The sequence below is a fragment of the Neovison vison genome, chromosome 9 (assembly GCF_020171115.1).
Source record: "Neovison vison isolate M4711 chromosome 9, ASM_NN_V1, whole genome shotgun sequence".
NCBI lineage: Eukaryota > Metazoa > Chordata > Mammalia > Carnivora > Mustelidae > Neogale > Neogale vison.
Window position 1 is genome coordinate 92,642,481 of NC_058099.1, and position 22,679 is coordinate 92,665,159.

General features: G+C 47.5%; 1 protein-coding gene across 4 annotated transcripts in view; it reads left to right on the forward strand.

Moving 5' to 3' along the window:
- The window catches only part of KANK1 (KN motif and ankyrin repeat domains 1), a 196,083-nt gene that overhangs the window by 154,831 nt on the left and 18,573 nt on the right, over window positions 1–22,679 (forward strand). For 2 of the 4 annotated variants that reach the window (XM_044265953.1, XM_044265952.1), the window contains exon 4: window positions 9,315–11,972. In XM_044265953.1, the coding sequence (XP_044121888.1) occupies window positions 9,315–11,972 (2,658 nt within the window). Of the gene's footprint in view, window positions 1–6,851; window positions 6,923–7,550; window positions 7,627–9,314; window positions 11,973–22,679 lie in introns of those variants that run through there. The other 2 variants (XM_044265955.1, XM_044265954.1) reach the window with 2 other exon arrangements.

Consider the following 22,679-nt stretch of genomic DNA (forward strand, 5'->3'; position numbering starts at 1 on the left):
ATTAGATTTATCATGTTTTAATGACCTTCAGAAAAGGAAATCCTATCATTTTTCTCTGCAGTGAGTCATCCACTGGTTTAAAGAAAAATATTTTCTTTTTTGACAGCATAATGAGGTCATGGAGAGAGCCCCCAAGGGCAAGTCCCGAGAGCTGATCCTGGTCCCCAGCCCAGCCCAGAGGAGCTGAGCTTGTCAAGCCTTCCCAGTAGGCGATAGGTCATCCCAAATGCAGATTCTAAGTTCTGGGGTTTTTAACATTATGGCTGGCACTTAGCCTCAAGTTGTTTTAAAACTCAACTCCGTGCAAAGGATTTGTGACACCAGGAGAAACATTTATGGGGACTTGGAGCAATCCATGGAAAGCTATTGAAGGTATGGAAGGGACTCTCAGTCCATACTCTAGCATCTAGCTAGAGCAGTCCTATTAAAAATGCAGATCTAGGGCGCCTGGGTGGCTCCATCGGTTGAGCGGCTATCTTCAGCTCAGGTCATGATCCCAGGGTCCTGGGATGGAGCCCCGTGTCGGGCCCCATGCTCAGCGGGGAGCCTGCTTCTCCCTCTCCCTCTCCCTGCCCCTCTGCCTTCTTGTGCTCTCTCTCTCTCTTTCTGTCAAATGAATAAATAAAATCTTGTTTTTTAAATGCAGATCTGATCATTTCACTCCCTTATTAAGAACCCTTTGATAGCTTCTCAGTGCACTTAGGAGCCAAAAACGGGACTCCCAGGGACCTGCCTGGCTGGGGTGTGGTCGCCTGTCTGCCGCAGTCAGGGCACAGTCCTCTGTTCAGTGTCTAAACAGGGCAGGTTGGGTGTTACCTAGGAGCTTCTCCCATTGCGTTCTCCCCTGCAAGCATACACCCTGCCCGGTTCCCAGCACCCCCTCCAATCCAGCCCCGTCCCAGTGCGATCCATATCCCCCGCCCCCCCATCTCTGTCCAGCTCGCTCCCTGGGCTTGACTTTCACCGCACTCCTGGCCGCTGGCCCTTCCTTTCTGCACCCCTCGTCTGTCCCCTCCTGTACTTCGCATGTTCACCTACAGGCTCTCTATCTGATTTGCTGAGCAGCCCCTAGCCGGGTTTGGCACACAGTAGGTACTTAATAAATATTTCCTGGATAAAAGAATAAAATCCTTCTTTCCGTCGGGTCATTGCACCTTCCCTAGGTCAGCATGCTTTTTGTGGGGTGTGGGATTCTGGAGCCAGTATGGAAAGGGGTCGTGGTGGGAGACAGTGGAAGGTGTGGGGACGGCGTGCAGGTTAGTGGCTATGGGCAAAGGCTCTGACACCTAGTAGGTGCTCACTGTGTGCGCCAACGGATGGGCGGTGTGCTAACTGGGAGGGGCCACGAGCGGGTGGGAAAGGAACTCTTCCGGTAATGGAAGAGCAGGAGGAAATCTCATCTGTCCTACGTCATTTTAAAGCAGAAAGAGGAACGCTTACCTTGTCCTCCTCCTTTCTGTGTGTTCTGCACCAAACGGGGTTGCTTGTGGATTGCGTACTGGGAAGGTCCTTGGGTCGGCTAACAGTGCCATGCACAGAACTTTCCTGTTAAACCTGTCCGGAAGGATCTATCCCACTTCACTGTTTTCTTTGCCCCACTCATTCGAGCCTCGAAAAGTTGATTTGCTAACTCAGCTGCTCTCATGCTTTGAGTAAGTCACTTCGTGGGAACTTCGCTCTCTCTCTCATCTTCTGGTTTGCTTTCCTGCCTCTCCGCCCGAGCTCACGTGGAGGGTTTCCCACAGCTTCTAACGACGGGAGGCTTGCAACTCTGCTGCTTTTAAATATGGGAATCTGTGGTAATTATGTGCTTCTCGGGGACTGACTCAGCTCTTGGGGCAAAGCCTTCACGCACCATGGGAGTGGAGAAGGTGCGGTTGTGGGAATCAGCAGCGTCGTTCAGTTTCAGCAGTTCGGGGGAGCATCTGGTGAAGAAAAAGACATTAAAAGCATGGAAGTTGTGGCCCACGGGTGTAATTATTTCTCATGGTGCCGTCACTCAGCCGGTAATCGGCCCTATAGAGTACAGCAGCGAGATCAGAAGTCATTGGATGCTCACGCATAGATAAAGTAATAATATCAAAGTTTTGTCTGTTGAAAAGTCCACCAGGACGTAGTAGTCCAGAACCCTGGGTTTTGCTCAGACTAAAGACTGCCTCAGTGGGGCAGCCTTTGTAGAAAAGTGTTTAGTGTTTTCTTCCTCGAAAGTGGCATTTTATTTATTTTTTTTTTACCCTGTCCCTGGAGCAGGATGTTATGGTCCCCCCTGAGAAGTGGGGGCATGGAGACTGTGACTTCTGTGACCCAAGTTCTCAATCGCTCTATGGGAAGTTTTGACTCTGCTCCCTGTCCTTGGCACAGACCATCTCTGCCTGAGCACAGCAGACGTTCTGGACGGATAATCCGCCATTGAGCAGGGCAGGGCTGTCTGCCCACCGTGGGGTGTTCAGTGGCAACCCTGGCCTCCCTCCACGAGATGCCACTAGCACCCCCTTCCCGTGGTGATGACCAAAAAGGTGTCCAGATATTGCTGTATGTCCCTCGTGGGGCAAAAATACCCCCTGTGGAGAACCACCACTACTAGGCTAACCCTGTGACTCATTTACTACCATCTAGCCTCATCTCCCACTTCCCAGGGAGTGTATTATTATTATTATTATTTTTTGTCTGCTCAAACCAAGTATTGTTTGGAGAGTAAGTTTTATTTCCTTGAGAAGTGAAGATTAACCTGAAATTATTTGGGGGGCACCTGGCCAGCTCATTCAGTAGGGCCTGCGACTCTTGATCTCAGGGTCTTGAGTTCAAGCCCCACGTTGGGCATAGTGCTTGCTTAAGAGAAAGAAAGAAGTTGGGCACCTGGGTGGCTCAGTCGGTTGAGCATTCAGCTCTTGATTTCAGCTTAGGTCCTGGTCTCGGGCGGGAGAATGAGTCCCCCATGGGGCTCTGAGCTGAGGGCGGAGCCTGCTCGAGATTCTCTCTCCCTCTCTTCCTCCCCTGCTTACACACGCGCTGTCTCTCTCTTAAAAAAAAAAAAAAAAGGTTATTTTTGAGATATCTGTATCTCCATTTCACTTTGCTAATGCAGAGAAACTGCAAGGAAATTTTTAATTTTTCTTGAGGCCATAAATTGGGCCCCTTTCACAGAGCTCTTAAGTTTTATAGGTGGTAAATATATAAATGAAGAGTAGAATTACTATCAGTTTGTTGATTTCAGCTTCTCTCTGAACACAAGAGAATTTGCTCTGGACTTGGGACATTGTCTCTACTTAGTGTTGTTTTCATTTGGTGTTCGGTTGCCCCAAACTGCTGACCGTAGAAAGTGGGTCATGAGAGAGAAGCGGGAAGAGGGTCTCTGATACCGTTGGTGTGTAGGAAGTAGGTCAGCTCAGAGACGGTGTCAACCCCAGAAGCCATGCACCCGCTGTTAGTGGCCCATCTCCTTATGTTGATGGAACAGGATAAATACTGGTGATTTCTACCTCTTTGTTTCATTTTTGCCTTGTATTTTACTTGGGTTTTATCCCCATGCGCCCTGCTGCCCACTAGACTGTGAGTCTTATGAAAGTGGGGACCTTATCTCTTGTTCACACTGTGTCCCCTGCTCTTAGGACAGAGCCTAGTGAATAGTAACAGCAGATAAATGGATGGATGGATGGATGGACAGGTGGACGCATGGATGGATGGATATTATTACTACAGACTGTTTTTCTTTATCAATATTAATTATGAGTCAAATGTACAAATAAATTTTTTATTTGGTTGGTCCTTGTGTCACACTTGAGGATGATAACATTCTCATTGGTCCCCTTGAATTTAATCTCTTGGCCTACCTTGGTCCAGTCCACACACAGTGCCAAGACAGTCTGAGTCAAGGCCTTTTTAGCCTCTAGCATGGGGCTGGGTGTGCCCCACAGGGTGACTGTAAGTGGACCAGATCCCCCTGGTCTGGGACCTGAGTCTGGTGGCCTCTTTCGTACTCATCCACCCCCCAGCTCTTCTGAGCTCGTCTGTCCTCGGGCCGTACCAGCAGTCTCTGCCCTGGGCCTTGGCCCTTTTATTCTGTCATCACTTGCCTTCCCTTAAAAACTCAGCTCTTGGTTAACACCATTCTGTTTTGATTAATTATTCACGTACGAGCATATTGTTCTCGTCGATAATATGCCTTTGTAACTAACTGATCTCAATTAATGTTATGTTTAGGGTGTTTGGCGTCTATTTCCCAGCAGACTATCCCTCCTTTTATTTCTTATAATCCTTCCTCCTACTCTTTCCACTGAATAGGACCATTTTCTGCACCCAATTAAGCTTTTAATAAATGCTATATAATGAAAGCAGAGGCAGTGCCAGGAGCAGTCTCCGCCACTGGATTTCCAGACATTTAGAAAATTCTTGTAAACCCCAGGCGACAGCCCTATGATTCCAGAATATTTTGTTGGAAGCTGTTACTTTCAGGATTCCATTTGCAGACAAAGCCAGTGGTTCTTGGCTATATATAAACAGGCATAACCCTGTTAGTCCAAAAAAAAGGTTTCAGGCAGTTAAGAGTCTCTTTATAACCCACTTAGAGATTTTTTTAAGAAGTGTTGTTTTTATTCTTTCTTGATTATTCTTGAATTAATAAAAATTTCTGTAATAAAAAAATTTTATTGTAACATCTCCCCAGTTAATCACTTAATGTTCTTCTTCTTTTCAAGATCTGGTCTTAATTTTTTTGTGGGGGAGGGGAGACGTGGAGGAGAGATTGCTTTATCCATTAGAATTCAGTGTAGATCCAAGTAACAGAGACACAACACACAGAATAGTTTCTTTCTCTTGCTTTCACATAGATGTATAGAGGTGGCTTCCCAGGTGTAGTATAGTAGCTCTGATCCGCAGAGCTCCTAGAGATCAGGATTTTTCTAGCACATTGTCCTTCCATCCCTATGTGTGAACTCAGAGTCCGGTGAGGGAGCTCGTGTTCTAGTCGTCACATCTGCATTCCAGGCAGCAGGATGGCGGACGTGACAAAGAAGAAAGGAGGCCGGAGAACTATTCCTGTGTCTTTGAAGGGAGGTTCTGGGGGGTTGCTTTATGATGTTTCTGCCTATAGCATACTAACAGTAAAAGAGGCCAGGGAAATATAGTCTTTTTATGTGCCCAACTAAACCAGGAGTCCTGTTAGCTTCCAAGATGGGATCATACATACAGAGGAACATCGGGATGTCTTTTCTATGGCTGCCCCGTACATCTCCCTCCTGAACAAACTTTCTTGGAGTTTATTTCAATATATTTTCCCTTGCTTTCCGGTAACTTCTTATAATCTTATAAATATTTTTTAAAAGATAGCCATGTGTTGTAAAAATGTATAAAATGTAAGAAACAACATTAAAACCATCCATGATTCCACAACCTGAAGATAACCACTGAAACAGCTTCATGTAAAAGTTGTCTTTTACAGACAATACAGAGCAAGCAACTTCTGCCTACAGAATATTAAGATGTTCTTAAAAATTCATCATATGCTACTATATATTCAGTTATTCCTTCAGGAAACATGTTTAAACATCTCCATAGTTACCCACATCTTATTAATTGATGTGTATGATTGGAAAGGGAGATCTGTGAAGGAAATATTAAAAATTAATTTTGTTGCTCTTAACATCCTTAATCAAGCACAGAGAGAAGACCTACACAAGGGGGGAAGTTGGGAAATCCATCAGAGCCTCATAAAATGCTGTATTTGTGTTACTGTACATGAAGGTACCCCAGAAAGCAGGAGGTAAAAATGATACTGGGTGTCTTCACTTAATTGTAGAACATACAGTGGACAGTTGATTGCAGAAATGACACCTTGAGAAACCCAGGTTGCTTTATTTAGGTGCTGGGGATAGAATGCGGATCCTGTTCTCCTTAGGATAGTCTGATTTAAGCAGCATTAGGAAATCGTCAAGCCCAACATGGTTAAATTCTAACCTTTCCTGAGTCCTAGATGTAGAAGTCCAGAGTTCGTTTGGGGGATAATTCAGCATGACCTTTTGTGAAACTTCACAAATAACTAAAGATGGGCCGGCCGCCAGTTAAGTTTCACTGAAAAATGTGATGTGCTTTGTTGTGTCCTAAATCCTGACATCAAGTTGCGCATTAAAAAAAAAAAAGAAAAAAAGCATTTTGAAGAGAAATAGAAATTGGGTAAAATACTGAAAATGGGTAAAATAACTATGTTAAGAAATACACAGGAAAATCTTGGGGTTATACAAAATATTGATATTTCTCCTAAGGGGTGAGAGCTGAGTGACTTTTTTTCATTCTTTCAATGGCCTGGAGGTGATTTTTTTTTTTAATTAACATAAGCATGGAATACTTTTGTAGCTGGGAAAAGGTGGGGTGTTTCAAAGAACTTCTTAGCAAGGGCAAAGGCTTGGTTGGGTTAAGACTTAAGGCATAACTGCTTTCGGCTGGTGAGGCGCCAAGGGCCGGGAAGCGTTCCCGCAGCGCCCCGGGACCAGCCAGGACTGCGGGGCGCTTGGAGAACCTGCTGGGGACAGTGGCCCTATTGTGCCTGGAAGTTCCTCAGGTGACCGAGGGCGGGAGCACACACCCTCTCCTTTGGAAGTGACGGGTCCCGCGGACACAGAGCCTCTGTGTGGAGGTGTTGAAGCCGCCGGCCGCATGTGTGCGCCTGGCCGCCACCGGCCCGAAGAACACACGTTTTCGCCAGATCCCGGTTTCCTGTTTCCATCAAGAGAGCGGGGAGTGCCGAGCCGCTGAGTGCGCCGGGGGTGGCGTCCCCGGAGCCGAGGGAGACTTCATTGGTGAGACCCGGGCCTATGGTGTTCGCGCGTGGCCCGGCGAAGTGTGCACGAACGCTGAACCTCCTTTCCTTATGGGGTGAAGACCGACGGAGGGCGTCCGAGGCGGGGCCGGGCCCAGTGCGAGCCGCCGGGTGAGCGGGCGGCGGGCGCTGCGGCGGGCGCGGGGCTGGGAGCGGGGCTGGGAGCGGGGCCGGGTGGCTGCGCCGCGGGCGGGAGGTCTGGGCGGCGGGGAGCGGAGCCCTGCGGGCGCCCGGGATCGGGTGAGCTACCGATGGGATCGGTGGGCGCCCGGGAGGAGCGCTGAGCTGCCGGCGGCCATCAGGCCGGTGGGGAGCGGAGCGCGGCGGGCGCCCCCGCGGAGGGGGCTTTTCAGGCGCCGGTGGGTGTGCGGCCGGCTTCGACCCGGCGGGTGGGGAGCGCAGCGCAGCGGGCGCCCCCCTCCCCTGGAGGTGCCCGGCGGGGGGTGGAGCGCAGCAGGCGCCGGGGAGGGGGTGGGTGGCCGCCTGCCAGCCGAGCGCAGCGCGGGGCGGGGAAGGGGCTGGTCCCTGGGCTGAGGCCCCTGTGGCCTGGAGGAGCCACAGCCCAATTTTAGAATCGCCGGCTCCCGGCTCCTGCCCGTCAGATCCGCCTGCTTTTGCTTGACACCCGAGCCCGCAGCTTCTCTTTGCTTGTGGAATTCAGACAGCCCCGGGAACAGGTCGGGCTGCATATTTGGAGTGAGCACGTTGTCCGTGCGGAGTTTAAAAAGGCAAGAAAGAGGGAAGGAGAGACGCGCTCCGGTATCATGAGCACAAGTTTCCAGGCGCCGGCTCAGCATCAGCTCACCCTTACGTAGGTGAGAACGTGGTGAAGGCTGAGCACCTTGCTCCAGTGGAATTCTCTTTCCATGTTTTAGAAATGAAATCGAGGGCCTGGGTGCGGACAGCGAGAACAGCTTAATATTGTTTTAAATCAGGGCACGAAGAATACACAACTCTGTTGCCTGGCAGTCTTTTTGTACTTTTCTTTCCAACTTTTCAGAGGAAAGAGGGCAAATGGGAGGCGAAAGGTTTACTCAGAGCATTCACACGATCAGGTGGAAATGCTCAGCAGGGTTTGGACTGGGAAGGGCAGGCAGGAAACCCACAGTGCTGGAAGGTCTTGACAAGCGGGGTGGGTTTTTATACCCAGGATAGGAGCAGGGGTACAAATGGCTTGCATTTTCACTCATTGCTTTCGGGTACTTGGCATAGCTCAAAGAATGCAGAGCTTATTATGATGATTTTGAGGAAAACACATTACTTAATCCTACAATTTAAACAAACAAAAACGGCCTTGCTTTTCAACTTGAAATGCACAGCTCAGGTCACTAGCAAGGTCTGTGCCTTGAAAAAGTTCTTGCGTTTCCTTTCCTAAATGTTTGGTTTAGCCAGAAGTAGCATTTACTGAATTGCCCCAGGGATCCAGTGTGTGGAGTATAGATTTGCTTTTATTTTCATTCTCTTTTGCATCTGTTTGGATATGTTAAAATGCAAAACGGGGTATTCCTGGAGTATGGAACGGTATATCCAAAAGAAGTCAAAGAGGAGGAATTGGGGCAAGATTTTGGTGGCTGTGGTGGTTTTAAAAGGGAAGACACAAAAAACAGAGTTGAAGTCTGTTCTCCGACTGTGTTCCTGCGTCAGTCATCGGCCCCTGGGTCCTGGCTCTCTCAGCGAGGGCTGGCTCAAGGCAAACTATGATCTTCTGGAGGTGGTCGGGCACCAGGGCTGCCCTTGGCCGCCCTTTAGAAAGGCTGCAAAGCCCGCCTAAGAGTGATTGCTGTGAGGACTCTTGTCCCAGGCTTCCTGGATCTGTGCTGATTTGGTCTCTTCTTCCAACTTTGCACTTTTGGTGCCTCCGTGTTCACTTTATAAAAATAAGAGTCTTCAGAACTGCTCTCTAGACTTCAGCGGACTGTAGGCAACAAAAGAGATGATCCCCTCGAAATGCGTTCAAGTCTTTCCAATACATTCTTTTAAAAAATAAAATGTTTAGTGAGGACTTGATATATGCTTGACTCTTTTAAAAAGCACTGTCTCATTACATTCTTTTAACAACCTTATGAGGTAAATACTTGTATTTCCATTTTTACTCAGGGAGAAACTGAAGTTCCAAGGGGTTTATTAACGTATTCACCCAGCTGTTAAGTTGTAGATCCAGGATTAGAACAGAAAGACGTCTGTCAACTCCAAAGTCACAGTGGTCTGCTACACTGCACCATACACAAATACTAGTGGTTTGGTTTGGTTTTATTAAAGATTTTATTTATTTGACAGAGAGACACAGTGAGAGAGGGAACACAACCAGGGGCACGGGAGAGGGAGAAGCAGGCTTCTCACAGAGCAGGGAGCCCGATGCGGGACTCAATCCCAGGACCCCGGGATCATGACCTGAGCCGAAGGCAGACGCTTAATGACTCAGGCACCCAAGCACCCCCCAATAGTAGCTTTTATAAACAAGTATATTATATGGCATTATAATATTCTCTTCTCACTCTCCTAGGGAAAGCAGAGAGTGTCCTGAATGGAAATCATGACAAGGAACAGAAAGATCCTTATTTTGTGGAGACCCCCTACGGTTATCAGCTAGACTTAGATTTCCTCAAGTACGTGGATGACATACAGAAAGGAAACACCATCAAGAAACTGAACATCCAGAAGAGGCGGAAGCCATCTGTGCCATGCCCGGACAGCAGGACCGCGCCCGGCCAGCAGGGTGTGTGGACTTCCACTGAATCCCTCTCCTCCTCCAACAGTGATGACAACAAGCAGTGCCCCCACTTCCTCCTTGCCAGAAGCCAAGTGACATCAACACCAACCCCAAGGCCCCCTGCCCCTCTGGAGACCTCGCCCACTTTTCTGACCGTCCCAGAGAGTCGGCAGCTGCCTCCCCCCTCACCACAGCTCCCAAAGCACAACCTTCATGTCACTAAGACCCTGATGGAGACCCGGAGAAGACTGGAACAGGAGAGAGTCACCATGCAGGTGGCGCCTGGTGAGTTCCGCAGGCCCAGGCTGGCCAGTTTTGGAGGCCTGGGCTCCACGGGCTCACTGTCCTCCTTCATGGGTTCTGGAAACCACATTCCCACCGTGCACCCACTTCAGAACGGATACCAAGGCAACGGGGACTATGGTGGCTATGTCCCAGCTGCTGCCACCACATCATCCATGGGGAGCTCCATCCGCCACAGCCCCCTGAGCTCAGGGATCTCCACTCCAGTGACCAACGTGAGCCCCGTGCACCTGCAGCACATCCGCGAGCAGATGGCCATCGCCCTGAAACACCTGAAGGAGCTAGAGGAGCAGGTGCGAACCATCCCCGTGCTCCAGGTCAAGATCTCAGTCCTACAAGAGGAGAAGCGGCAGTTGGCCTCGCAGCTGAAAAACCAGAGAGCTTCAGTGCAGAACGACATCGGTGGCGTGAGGCCACGGTCCTACAGTGCTGGGAACGCGTCCCAGCTGGAGGAGCTGTCCCGGGCCCGGCGGGGCGGCGGGGAGCTGTACATAGACGACGAGGAGGAGATGGCGAGCGTGGAGCAGAGCGCGCACAGTATCCGGGAGTTCCGGCAGCTCGCGGCGGACATGCGCGCCCTGGAGCAGAAGATCCGCGACAGCAGCGGCGAGGCGTCCCAGGGGCCCCGGGAGGGCGGCGAGTACCGCTCCGTGGCCGTGGGAGGTGATGAGCGCATGGACCACGTGGTCGTGTACCGCAGGGGCCCCGGGACCTGTCGGGACGCCGCCGTGGGGACCGTCGCGGAGACGAGGAGCTGCGGGGTTGGCGTGACAGAGGCCATGCTGGGGGTGACCACGGAGGCCGACAGAGAAATTGAGCTGCAGCAGCAGACCATAGAGGCCCTGAAGGAGAAGATCTACCGCCTGGAAGTCCAGCTCAGAGAAACCACCCATGACCGCGAGATGACGAAACTCAAGCAGGAGCTGCAGGCCGCCGGCTCGAGGAAGAAGGTGGACAAGGCGGTGATGGCCCAGCCGCTTGTGTGCAGCAAGATGGTGGAGGCCGTGGTGCCCACGAGGGACCAGATGGCTGGCCGGCACGTGGATGTGGCCGACGCGGGCGTCGGGACCTCCGTGCAGACGTGGAGTGTGGCGGTCTCCTGCCAGCCGGCTTGTGAGACCAGAGCCACGGGGCCGGAGCTGCCCATGCATCGGTGGGTCGTCAAGGAACGGGTGGAGACGCGGGACCAGGGTGCCGGGAGGTCGGTGGAGACGAGCGACCAGAGCGTGGGGGTGGAGATCAGCGTCTGCGAAACAGGCAGCAACACGGAGGAGTCTGTGAACGACCTCTCGCTCCTCAAGACCAACCTGCATCTCAAGGAGGTGCGATCGATCGGCTGCGGAGATTGCTCCGTTGACGTGACCGTCTGCCCCCCGAAGGAGTGCACGTCCCGGGGCTTGAGCACAGAAACTGTGCCCCAGGTGGAGGCCGCTGTCATGGCGGTGCCTGCGACCACAAGCCGGCACACCAGTACGGTCTGGGAGCAGGTGGACCAGTCCACCAACACCGAGATGGCCACCCTTGTGGACTCCTGCACCAACACCTCCCCCAGCACTTTAGACAAGCAGACCAGCACCCAGACCGTGGAGACACGGACCGTGGCCATCGGAGAAGGCCGTGTTAAGGATGTCAACTCCTCCGCCAAGACACGGTCCATTGGAGTGGGAACGGTGCTCTCCGGCAGCTCCGAGTTCGACAGGCCATCGGCAGTGAAGACCAAAGAGTCAGGCGTGGGGCAGATAAATATTCAGGACAACTACCTGGTTGGTCTCAAGATGAGGACCATAGCCTGTGGTCCTCCCCAGTTGACCCTGGGGCTGGCAGCCAGCAGGAGGAGTGTAGGTGTTGGGGATGAGCCTGTTGGAGAGTCCGCAGAGGACCCCCAGCCCCAGGCTCCTTCTGGAACGATGAACGGCTTGGATCACTACATCGAGCGCGTCCAGAAGTTGCTGGCGGAGCAGCAGAAGCTGCTGGCTGAGAACTACAGTGAACTGGCGGGAGCTTTCGGGGAGCCACACTCCCAGATGGGTTCCCTGAACTCGCAGCTCATCAGCGCGCTGTCCTCCATCGACTCCGTCATGAAGTCGGCAAGCGCGGAGGAGCTGAGGAGCTCAGAGCTGCCAAGAATGAGTCTGGGTCAAGTCACAGGTAGGTGGCGTTCCGGGGGACCTGGGGATGAGGAAGGGCGGGGATAACGTACTTCAAGGGGGTGTGGATCTTGTCACCCGCTTGAATCATTTTTTTGGAACCCGGAGGAAGGCTCAGGATGGTTGTGGGTGGAATGAACACCAGGGATCCCAACCCGCCAGGAGCTCTGCTGATTCCCTCTGTCTGAGGGTTTCACGGGGCTCAGGCGGAGGACTGTGGTTGGGAGCAGAAAAGCAGGCTCAGGCTGGCTGGCCTAGGGGCTGCCTTCCGGGGCTGCTGATTTGCTACGATGTCTTCTAGTTACGCATTTACTCATTTTACGCAGGACAGCGGCCAAAGGTCCCACAGTGTTTGTGACCATAGTGACCAGTCCGTGCTCAGTAAAAATAACGGGCATGAAGTGTTCTTAATTAAAACCTTAATGGAGGCAGAGAGATTGCATTAATTCATTTATTAATTGAGCAAGTAACGATTCTGTTGCTGCTCTCTTCTAAGCACAGGTCTAGGCTTCTGTCCTCGCGATGCTTACATTCCGGTTGAGGACACTGTATGTCAGGGGGTGACTCGTGCCCTGTAGAAAAGAACTCCAGTTACAGGGAGAGTGAGTGTTGATGGTCGGGGGTGGTGGCGGCTGGAGATGGGGGGCGGGGGGTGTCCGGAAAGGCCTCTCTGATAAGGGCCTCCGGAGCCAGAGAAGGGACCTTCTCCGGAGAAGGGTCGATTGTGACAGCTGCTTAAGGTGTTGTCTTTCTCATCCTTTCCTCACTGCGATTCCTGCTCACCACCACTTTTTCTGAAACTGAAATTTCAAACTGAGAAATCACCTTGGAAGATTTTATGACCTATAATATTTCCCCGCGAGCCTTGTTAACATGCCTTCCCTTTCACGTGTCTGTAGCGGTCCTCGTGTCCTCCTCGGACAGGGCTCTGTTCCCGGCTCTCCTGCTCGCGAACCTGTATGACCTGGAGAGGAAACACCACCCCCCTTCACGGTTCACTTGCAAAGTGGGGATTCGAAGGGCACCCATCCCGTGAGGTGGTCAGGAGAGCCCTTTGTTGTCTTAGGTGGTGTCGTTAGTAGCGTGTCCCGTGGGGCTTCTTAGGTTGGCAAGCTCAAGTGTAGTTGAGGCTTGGGAAGCTACCAAAGCACGCCCTCCGCTCCGACCAGGTGCTGCAGGTAAAATGAATTCAGGTAAACGCTTCAGGTGATTTGATGAGTGCACACTGAATTTAACTGGTTGTGAAAATGTGCAAAATGGACTGAATTGTGAGTAAACCACTGACAAATTTTTACATTCCTTGTTTCCCTTTACAGTCAAAAGGGGAGTGGTTAAAACAGACTGAAATTGATTCTTTTTCTGTCTTCCCACGTGTCTACTTCCAAACCTGAATTCGTATTTGTTTTTAGTCAGCTGCTGTGGGACAGATAGTTTATTGTCGAAGAAGAAAACCGACCATGACGATGACGGTGAATGGGTGGGGGGCTTCTGCCTTTTAGAGTCCAGTCTAGTTAAGTGTACAGAGGGGTCATTTTAGAGTAAATAGGATAAAAATGACATGGGGACTGAAGCAAAGGCTTAAGTAATCATAGGTCTGTTTCCACTTCTTTCTAAAAATTCTGAGGTCAGATGTGAAGTCAAAATAAAACTCTTAAATATCCCCAGACACAGTTGGTACAGTGGGGCATCCATTCTAAGAACATTCTCCTGCCAGTTTCCTCCCTCCTCCCCAAACGGAGGTTTCCGTTTCACATTCCTGCCAAAAATATGTGGCTGTATCCTTGCGGTCGTCTGCCTGACACCCTGAGCATCAGGAACGGGGGAAGGTTTTGTCTGGCTGTAGGATAGTGCTTGTTGGTCCCTTTCCAGTCGCAATGACATCGCCGACATCCCTCTTTAAATCTGACCCTGCAAATGAACGCCTAATTAATCAGCTAAGATGGAGGAGACCTGCAGCATTCAAGCAGAAGTAGACATTTTTTTTTTAAGATTTTATTTATTTATTTGAGAGAGGGAGAAAGTTGAGAGCATGAGTAGGGTGAGGGGCAGAGGGAACAGCGGGCTTCCCGCTGAGCAGGGAGCCCAGTGCGGGGCTCGGTCCCAGGACTCTGAGACCATGACCTGAGAAGGCCGACGCTTAATTGACCAAACCAACCAGGCACCCCAAAAGTATAAATGTTTTTAATAGCACTTCTGTGGTCACGGCAGCCGCTCCCTCTCAGAGCACAGTTTTAAAGTTTTTCTGTCGTCGCATCACATTTGTATTCTAATGTCCTAACGCAGAAGGAGTTAGATGAGGGCAAAGCATTAAACTTTCGTTACTTAGTGTTTGCTTTCGTTAGTGTTTGCTCTATGGACCGAAAACTGAAGTAGCTTGATATGGTGCAGATTTTCAACACTGGGAAAGTGCTGGAAGTATGGGAAAGTGTGTCAGGTTGCCCTGGGGCTTACTGCGGGGTCCAAACGATGTGGAATATTGTTCACACCCAGTCTAGAATACGTTTCTGTACCAAAAGGCATGCACAGCATAGACATTTTCTCCCCCAAATGAAATGATGTGAAATTGGAGTTTGACGTCACCAAAAGAGCATATAAGTGATCACTTACAGGAATCTGGTACTGATTTCTTTTTTTTTTAAAGCTAGGTTTGGGCTCTGAAGCCAGACCTTCTGGGTTCAGGTTCTTTCTGTGGCCCTAGGACAAGATGTCTTTGTTTCCTTCCCGGGGTCGAAGTGAACATTTAGTGGGTCGCTGTGAGAAAAGCATTTGTAGTAGTCTGCACCCCGAGCGTAGATGCGCAGTAAATGCTGGCTATCATTGCTGTCACTGTTTTTACTACTTCCAGAAATGGAAATGTAGGTACAGAACAAATTGCCAAGCAAAATTGCGCAAATGGTCTCTTGTTTTTCATCCAAATGTTTATCTTCATTGTTCTGGCTGACCCCTTTTCCCTTCATTTATTATGCCTCCCCAACTAAGACTTTTATCAAGATAAAGAAAGATATCAGTACAAATGGGAAAACACAAAAGAAGTAGAATAAATTTTCAATTCTGAGTCATTCAGAGTCTATAAAAGCTAAAAACAAGGCCTAAATTGAATTATGCATTTGTGCCCAATCCAGAGACTTCTCAGTTTTTCTAGATTGGACGTTTAAGAGCATCCTTTTTTTTTTTTTTTTTAATTTTATTTATTTATTTGACAGACAGAGATCACAAGTAGGCAGATAAGCAGGCAGAGAGAGAGAGAGAAGAGGAAGCAGGCTCCCCGCTGAGCAGAGAGCCCAATGCGGGGCTCCATCCCAGAACCCTAGGATCATAACCCGAGCTAAAGGCAGAGGCTTTAACCCACTGAGCCACCCCGGTGCCCTTAGGGCATCCCTTTTTAAATTTTTTTTTTTCATATGGGCTCCACACTTGGGATGCCTGGGTGGCTCAGTCAGTTAAGTATCTGACTCTTTTTTTTTTTTTTTAAATTTTTTAAATTTTTATAAACATATATTTTTATCCCCTGGGGTACAGGTCTGTGAATCGCCAGGTTTACACACTTCATAGCACTCACCAAAGCACATACCCTCCCCAATGTCCATTACCCCACCCCCATTCTTCCAACCCCCCTCCCCCCAATAATCCTCAGTTTGTTTTGTGAGATTAAGAGTCACTTGTGGTTTGTCTCCCTCCCAATCCCATCTTGTTTCATTTATTCTTCTCCTACCCACTTAAGCCCCCATGTTGCATCACCACTTCCTCATATCAGGGAGATCATATGATAGTTGTCTTTCTCTGCTTGACTTATTTCGCTGAGCATGATACGCTCTAGTTCCATCCATGTTGTCGCAAATGGCAAGATTTCATTTCTTTTGATGGCTGCATAGTATTCCATTGTGTATATATACCACATCTTCTTGATCCATTCATCTGTTGATGGACATCTAGGTTCTTTCCATAGTTTGGCTATTGTGGACATTGCTGCTATTAACATTCGGGTGCACGTGCCCCTTTGGATCACTACGTTTGTATCTTTAGGGTAAATACCCAGTAGTGCAATTGCTGGGTCATAGGGCAGTTCTATTTTCAACATTTTGAGGAACCTCCATGCTGTTTTGCAGAGTGGTTGCACCAGCTTGCATTCCCACCAACAGTGTAGGAGGGTTCCCCTTTCTCCACATCCTCACCAGCATCTGTCATTTCCTGACTTGTTGATTTTAGCCATTCTGACTGGTGTGAGGTGATATCTCATTGTGGTTTTGATTTGTATTTCCCTGATGCTGAGTGATATGGAGCACTTTTTCATGTGTCTGTTGGCCATCTGGATGTCTTCTTTGCAGAAATGTCTGTTCATGTCCTCTGCCCATTTCTTGATTGGATTGTTTGTTCTTTGGGTGTTGAGTTTGCTAAGTTCTTTATAGATTTTGGACACTAGTCCTTTATCTGATATGTCATTTGCAAATATCTTCTCCCATTCTGTCAGTTGTCTTTTGATTTTGTTAACTGTTTCCTTTGCTGTGCAAAAGCTTTTGGTCTTGATGAAATCCCAATAGTTCATTTTTGCCCTTGCTTCCCTTGCCTTTGGCGATGTTCCTAGGAAGATGTTGCTGCGGCTGAGGTCGAAGAGGTTGCTGCCTGTGTTCTCCTCAAGGATTTTGATGGATTCCTTTCTCACATTGAGGTCCTTCATCCATTTTGAGTCTATTTTTGTGTGTGGTGTAAGGAAATGGTCCAATTTCATTTTTCTGCAAGTGGCTGTCCAATTTTCCCAACACCATTTATTGAAGAGGCTGTCTTTTTTCCATTGGACATTCTTTCCTGCTTTGTCGAAGATTAGTTGACCATAGAGTTGAGGGTCTATTTCTGGGCTCTCTATTCTGTTCCATTGATCTATGTGTCTGTTTTTGTGCCAGTGCCATGCTGTCTTGATGATGACAGCTTTGTAATAGAGCTTGAAGTCCGGAATTGTGATGCCACCAACTTTGGCTTTCTTTTTCAATATCCCTTTGGCTATTCGAGGTCTTTTCTGGTTCCATATAAATTTTAGGATTATTTGTTCCATTTCTTTGAAAAAGATGGTTGGTACTTTGATAGGAATTGCATTAAATGTGTAGATTGCTTTAGGTAGCATAGACATTTTCACAATATTTATTCTTCCAATCCAGGAGCATGGAACATTTTTCCATTTCTTTGTGTCTTCCTCAATTTCTTTCATGAGTACTTTATAGTTTTCTGAGTATAGATTCTTAGCCTCTTTGATTAGGTTTATTAAGTATCTGACTCTTGATCTCAGCTCAGGTCTCGACCTCAGGGTCGTGAGCTCAGGCTCTGTACATGCCGGGCCCCACGCTAGGTGTGAACTGTACTTTAAAAAAAAATCAGAAGCTTAACTGACCGAGCCCCTGGGCTCCCCAAGATGTCCCTTTTTCACGGGTAAAAGAGCATTCTTTTTTGTAGCACCATAATGCCTAACACCCCTCCTTCAATTTCTTAAAATAATAACTGGGATATGTGCTTATAACGAATTAATGGTTCTGAGAGCTTAAAGAGTCAAAGACTCCCTCGTGCTCTCTTGGGACAACCCCTTGTGTGTTTGGTGGGTACAAGTGTGTGTGTGTCTCTATATTTTAGAGATGTAATTTTTTTTTTAACAAAAGTTGAATCTTGCATGTTCTGTCTATGGACAGAACCTTTTCACATAAAAGGTCACAGACATTGTTCTAGGATTCAAGAGACCTTGTCATCATTTTGCCACAGCTGAATTTGTTGATGACCAAAGATAGTCTGTACTTTTTTTTCCCTCAGTGTTCCTTTTTTAAAATTTTAATTCCAGTATGATTAACATACAAGTGTTATATTAGTTTTAGGTTCTGTACATTACTCAGGCTCAGTGTATTTTTAATTTCCGTCACATATTTCACCCACACACACACACCCACCTCCTCTCTGGTAACCATTGGTTTTCTATATTTAAGAGTCTGGTTTTGTCTGTCTCTTGTTTTCTTTGTTCATTTGTTTTGTTTCTTAAATTTCCACATGTGAGTAAGGTCATACAGTATTTGTGTTTCTGTGACTGACTTATTTCACTTAGCATGATACACTCTAGCTCCAGCCATGTTGTTAGAAATGGCAAGATTTCATTCTTTTTGTGGCTGAGTAATATCCCAGAGGATATACGTACCACGTCTTCTTTACTCATTCATTGGTCAAGGGACACTTGGGCTGCTTCCGTAATTTGGCTTTCATTGGTAATGCTGCAACAAACTTCGGGGTGCAGATATCCATAAAGCACTTTTTGATTCCTTGTGGTGATAAGTTTCCTGTACTTAATATTTTCTTTTATGGAATTACAAAATTAAGAGGAAATAAGTTTCTGTTCTCACACAAACCTTAGGAAAAAAATGTTTACTCTTCCTGTAAATCCGTCAGATTGTTTTGGTTTGAGGAGTAAGTTAATATTTATTTATTTTTTTTTTTTCCTTTTTCCCTCTGGAGAGAGAAAATCATAAATGAATGACTTGCACTTACAAATACTCCCAAACTATTTAACTATCTTTGAGCAAGCACAAACAAAACTATCTGTAACAGTGTAATTTCACTATCTGCCAGTTTGTAGAAAATTAATCTCTTGTACTCAGAAGAACTGCTTTTTAAATCAGCTTCCATATTTGCACTCTTGATTATCTTGGGTTTATTAAAAAAAAAAAAAAAAGTATGAACTTGAAGCCATTCCCATAACTGTGAAAGCAATTTTGTCGACAGAGATCTGAGCCAAAGCACAAGCAGGGAAATGAAGTCGTTACAGAAATACCATTCCTAGTGAGTTTTCTCTTAGCTCAAATAATATACCATTTACGTGTCCAAGGACTTGGAGGGTTTTTTTTTGTTTTGTTTTGTTTTGTTTTTAAAGATTTTATTTATTTATTTGACAGACAGAGATCACCAGTAGGCAGAGAGACAGGCAGAGAGAGAGAGGGAAGCGGGCTCCCTGCTGAGCAGAGAGCCCGATTAGGGGCTGGATCCCAGGACCCCAGGACCATGACCCAAGCCGAAGGCAGCAGCTTTAACCCACTGAGCCACCCAGGCGCCCCAGACTTGGAGGGTTTTTTAATCACAATTTCTTAAATACTTAGGGGCGCCTGGGTGGCTCAGTTGGTTGGACGACTGCCTTCGGCTCAGGTCATGATCCCGGAGTCCCGGGATCGAGTCCCGCATCGGGCTCCCAGCTCCATGGGGAGTCTGCTTCGTTCTCTGACCTTCTCCTCGCTCATGCTCTCTCTCACTGTCTCTCTCTCAAATAAATAAATAAAATCTTTTAAAAAAAAAAAAAAAAAGAGCATCTTATAATCTGGACAAAATGCTTTTGAAACCCAGCAGTATATAATGGGCTGATGGAGAGGACGACCTGCTGACCCGGAAGTCAGAAGAGCTGACCCGGAAGTGGTTCAGGAACTTGCAGCATCAGTTGAGAGAGGAAATGGCAGGGCTGCCATGTCCTCTTGTGTCAGGAGAAGGTTGGATTCCATATTTCTTGCTTGGAGCCCTTAAAGCAGAATTATCTAAAAGTAGCTCTTTTCCAAGATTCAGCTGAGAGCGTGTTTTTCTCAAATTCATGGGTTTTCTGCTGCCACCCACCATCATCACTGCCACCCAGTAGGCACACGCAGGCCCTGTTTCACAGAAGTATTATCGCAATAAACTACCTTAGAGCAAGGCCTCTTGATCTGGGAACCATTGCTTTGTGAACAGTTTTTGAAGAAATTGAACACTTTTCATCAGATTCTCCAAAGAGATAGCTGACACTCAGAAAAATTGAAATTGCAGATCGGGGGTATCTGTTACAAACCTTGGGGAAGAGTACCCCCACCCAAAGGAAAATCTTTTACAAGGGCTTGAAAAATGTCCACCATCTCCATGAACCCGTCCATGGACACATGCGTGAAAATCTTCTCTTTTAAACTGATGCTTTATTGTTTTTAGTGGGTGTTGGTGACATGGCCGTGCAGCTCCGGAAAAAGATGCAAGTTTACTTCGACATATATTCTGAATCCTAAACTGTGCAATTCATTTGCAGCTAAAGCATACAGATGGGTAGTTTTTGAGAACTGAAGTGAGTTCTTGCATGTTTGATCGTTAAGGACGAAGTGAATTTGTTGATATTGGGCAGTGGCCAAAGCTGTTTATTCTTCCTCCATGGAGCTAGTCGTTTATATCTTAGTAAAGATATTTTTCTTAAAGATTTGTTTATGGAGAGAGTGAGAGAACAGGAGCGAGGGGAGGAGCAGAGAGAGAGGGGCAAGCAGACTCTGCATTAAGCACCAAGCCCGATACGGGGCTCTGTCTCGGGACCCTGAGATCAGACCTGAGCTGAAACCAAGAGTCAGACATTGAATCTGCTGAGCCACCCAGGCACCCCTCAGTAAAGATATTTACAGTCTGCTCTGTTCCCTTCTCTGTTCAGGTCAGTTGATAGCTATGCATTGACCGTGAACTCTGCAAAGTGTGGTACTGCATCAGATAGGTAAGGGGGTCTGTGCCTTGAAGAACTTGCAATCCAGTTGGACCAATCCAAGACCTATATACCAACAATAGGAGTGATCGCCTATGGCAGTGTGTGCGAGCCACCAGATAGTGTGCAAAGAGAACGTGTTCCCAGAGTTCAGCTGCAGTCAGGTGCTCTGAGATCGGGGGAAGAGATGAGGTCTTTAGCTGTCTCTGGAAGCACACCCATGCTTAACCTAACTTAATGCAGCCTGTCAATGTGGCTTTTCTGGGTCAGGCCCTGGGATGGTTTGTAATTAAGCGTGGGTGGGGTTGTAGTGAAGGAGAAGCTGATTCTTCATCCACTCTAGCATTTTAATTTCTAAGTACCCCCTTTTAGGTACACCCATGGCAGCTGTCTGGAACATTCCTGGGAAAATATTAAAATGGCCCTAGAAATTATTAAACTGCAGCCCTGACCCTTGAGGCTCTCCGGATCAGTTTGACTGTCCTGGTGGCCACATGCATTGGCTTTGAGGCAGAGTTCTGAATGTTGAACCTTGAACCAGAATGGGATTGCACTTTTTCTCCATCAAAGATGCACACCTTCTCATAGAAGTAATGTGTACCAAAAAGCAGGTGATCCTTCAAGAATAATCTCTAATGTCTGTTCCCCAAACCAATATGTACGCTGAAAAGGATGAATTTATGCCCAACCCCTTTTCTATATGGAAGAACTTCATGTATTCAGATCCCTTTCAATTCGTAGTATTACTTGGGGAAAATACCTAAATAACTGCATGGCCTCCATAATGACTCAGAAATTTCAGGCCTGCTTCTTGACAAGCAAGCTACATGTTCTTTAAAAATCATAATGTTCAGCTGAAATTTTGACAAGATATGTGTTTAAGAGCTGGCCACAGTGTTCATGGGTGTGTTTTAAGAAAGCACTTGACATTATAAATAAAAGCATGGGTTGGCAGGGCAGAAGAGTTGGGATTTGTGAACAGAGCCAGTTCTAAAACCTGTTTTACTTTTTAAAATCAATCTTCTAATAAATAGAGACACACAGTGCAATATACTAAGAACTAATACAAACTCTAGGTGGAGAAATGTCAGAGGAAATTGAAGAGGATAATCTTTTTTTTTTTTTTTTAGATTTTTATTTATTTATTTATTTGAGAGACAGACCGTGAGAGAGAGCATGAGCAAGGAGAAGGTCAGAGGGAGAAGCAGACTCCCCGGGAGGCTGGGAGCCCGATGCGGGACTCGATCCCGGGACTCCGGGATCATGACCTGAGCCGAAGGCAGTTGTCCAACCAACTGAGCCACCCAGGCATCTTGTTTAAACAAACAAACAAACAAAAAAACCAAGCTCCTCCAGCTCTGTTTTTCATTGAAGGCGTTTTCTTATAAAATAGTTTGCTTTTAACATTTCTAAATGTTACATTCTAAATATTTTAAAGTCAGGAACATACACAGAGTTTTCACTTTAACAAACTGATGTATTTTTCGTTATAGTTTGCCTTAGGTAGCATAATTACCCGTATATTAAATGCTACATATACTTTGGAAGTAATGCTTCGAGATGCTCTTATCTTCCAGAGCCCTGAGATTTCTGTGACTCATTGTCTTTCAGTTATCACTGATCTGGTTAACTTGTGAAATGAGGTCGTTATAAGTAAAGACCGTGAAGGGCAGCTGCCCTGTCCCCTGCTCTTGATCTCGCCAGCAGTGCCGGTGGGAACCACGGCCACCTGGAGGGAGCTTTGAGCTGCTAGGCCAGAGTGCCGGAATTCTGCAGGTGTTTTGTGGTCACTCCTGTAGCTTTTCGCACGTCGTTGGGGTAGCATTTACTGGTGGTAGTCATGGACTTCTACCCTTAACGGTCCAGGCCTATTAACTAAACTCCAGTAATTTCCTAAAAATTCACATGGTCCAAGTTGATGGATTGAAACCAGAGGGATGTCTAAACTCCTCTGTTTTCTTTTCTTTTTTAAGATTTTATTTATTTATTTGAGAGACAGTGAGAGAGAGCGTGAGAGGAGAGAAGGTCAGAGGGAGAAGCAGACTCCCCTGCTGAGCAGGGAGCCTGATGCGGGACTCAATCCCCAGACTCCAGGATCATGACCTGAGCCGAAGGCAGTCGCTTAACCAACTGAGCCACCCAGGCGCCCTAAACTCCTGTTTTCAACAGTCAGGTTTTTATTAAGGAAGCTCTAGGCCCAACATGGGGCTCGAA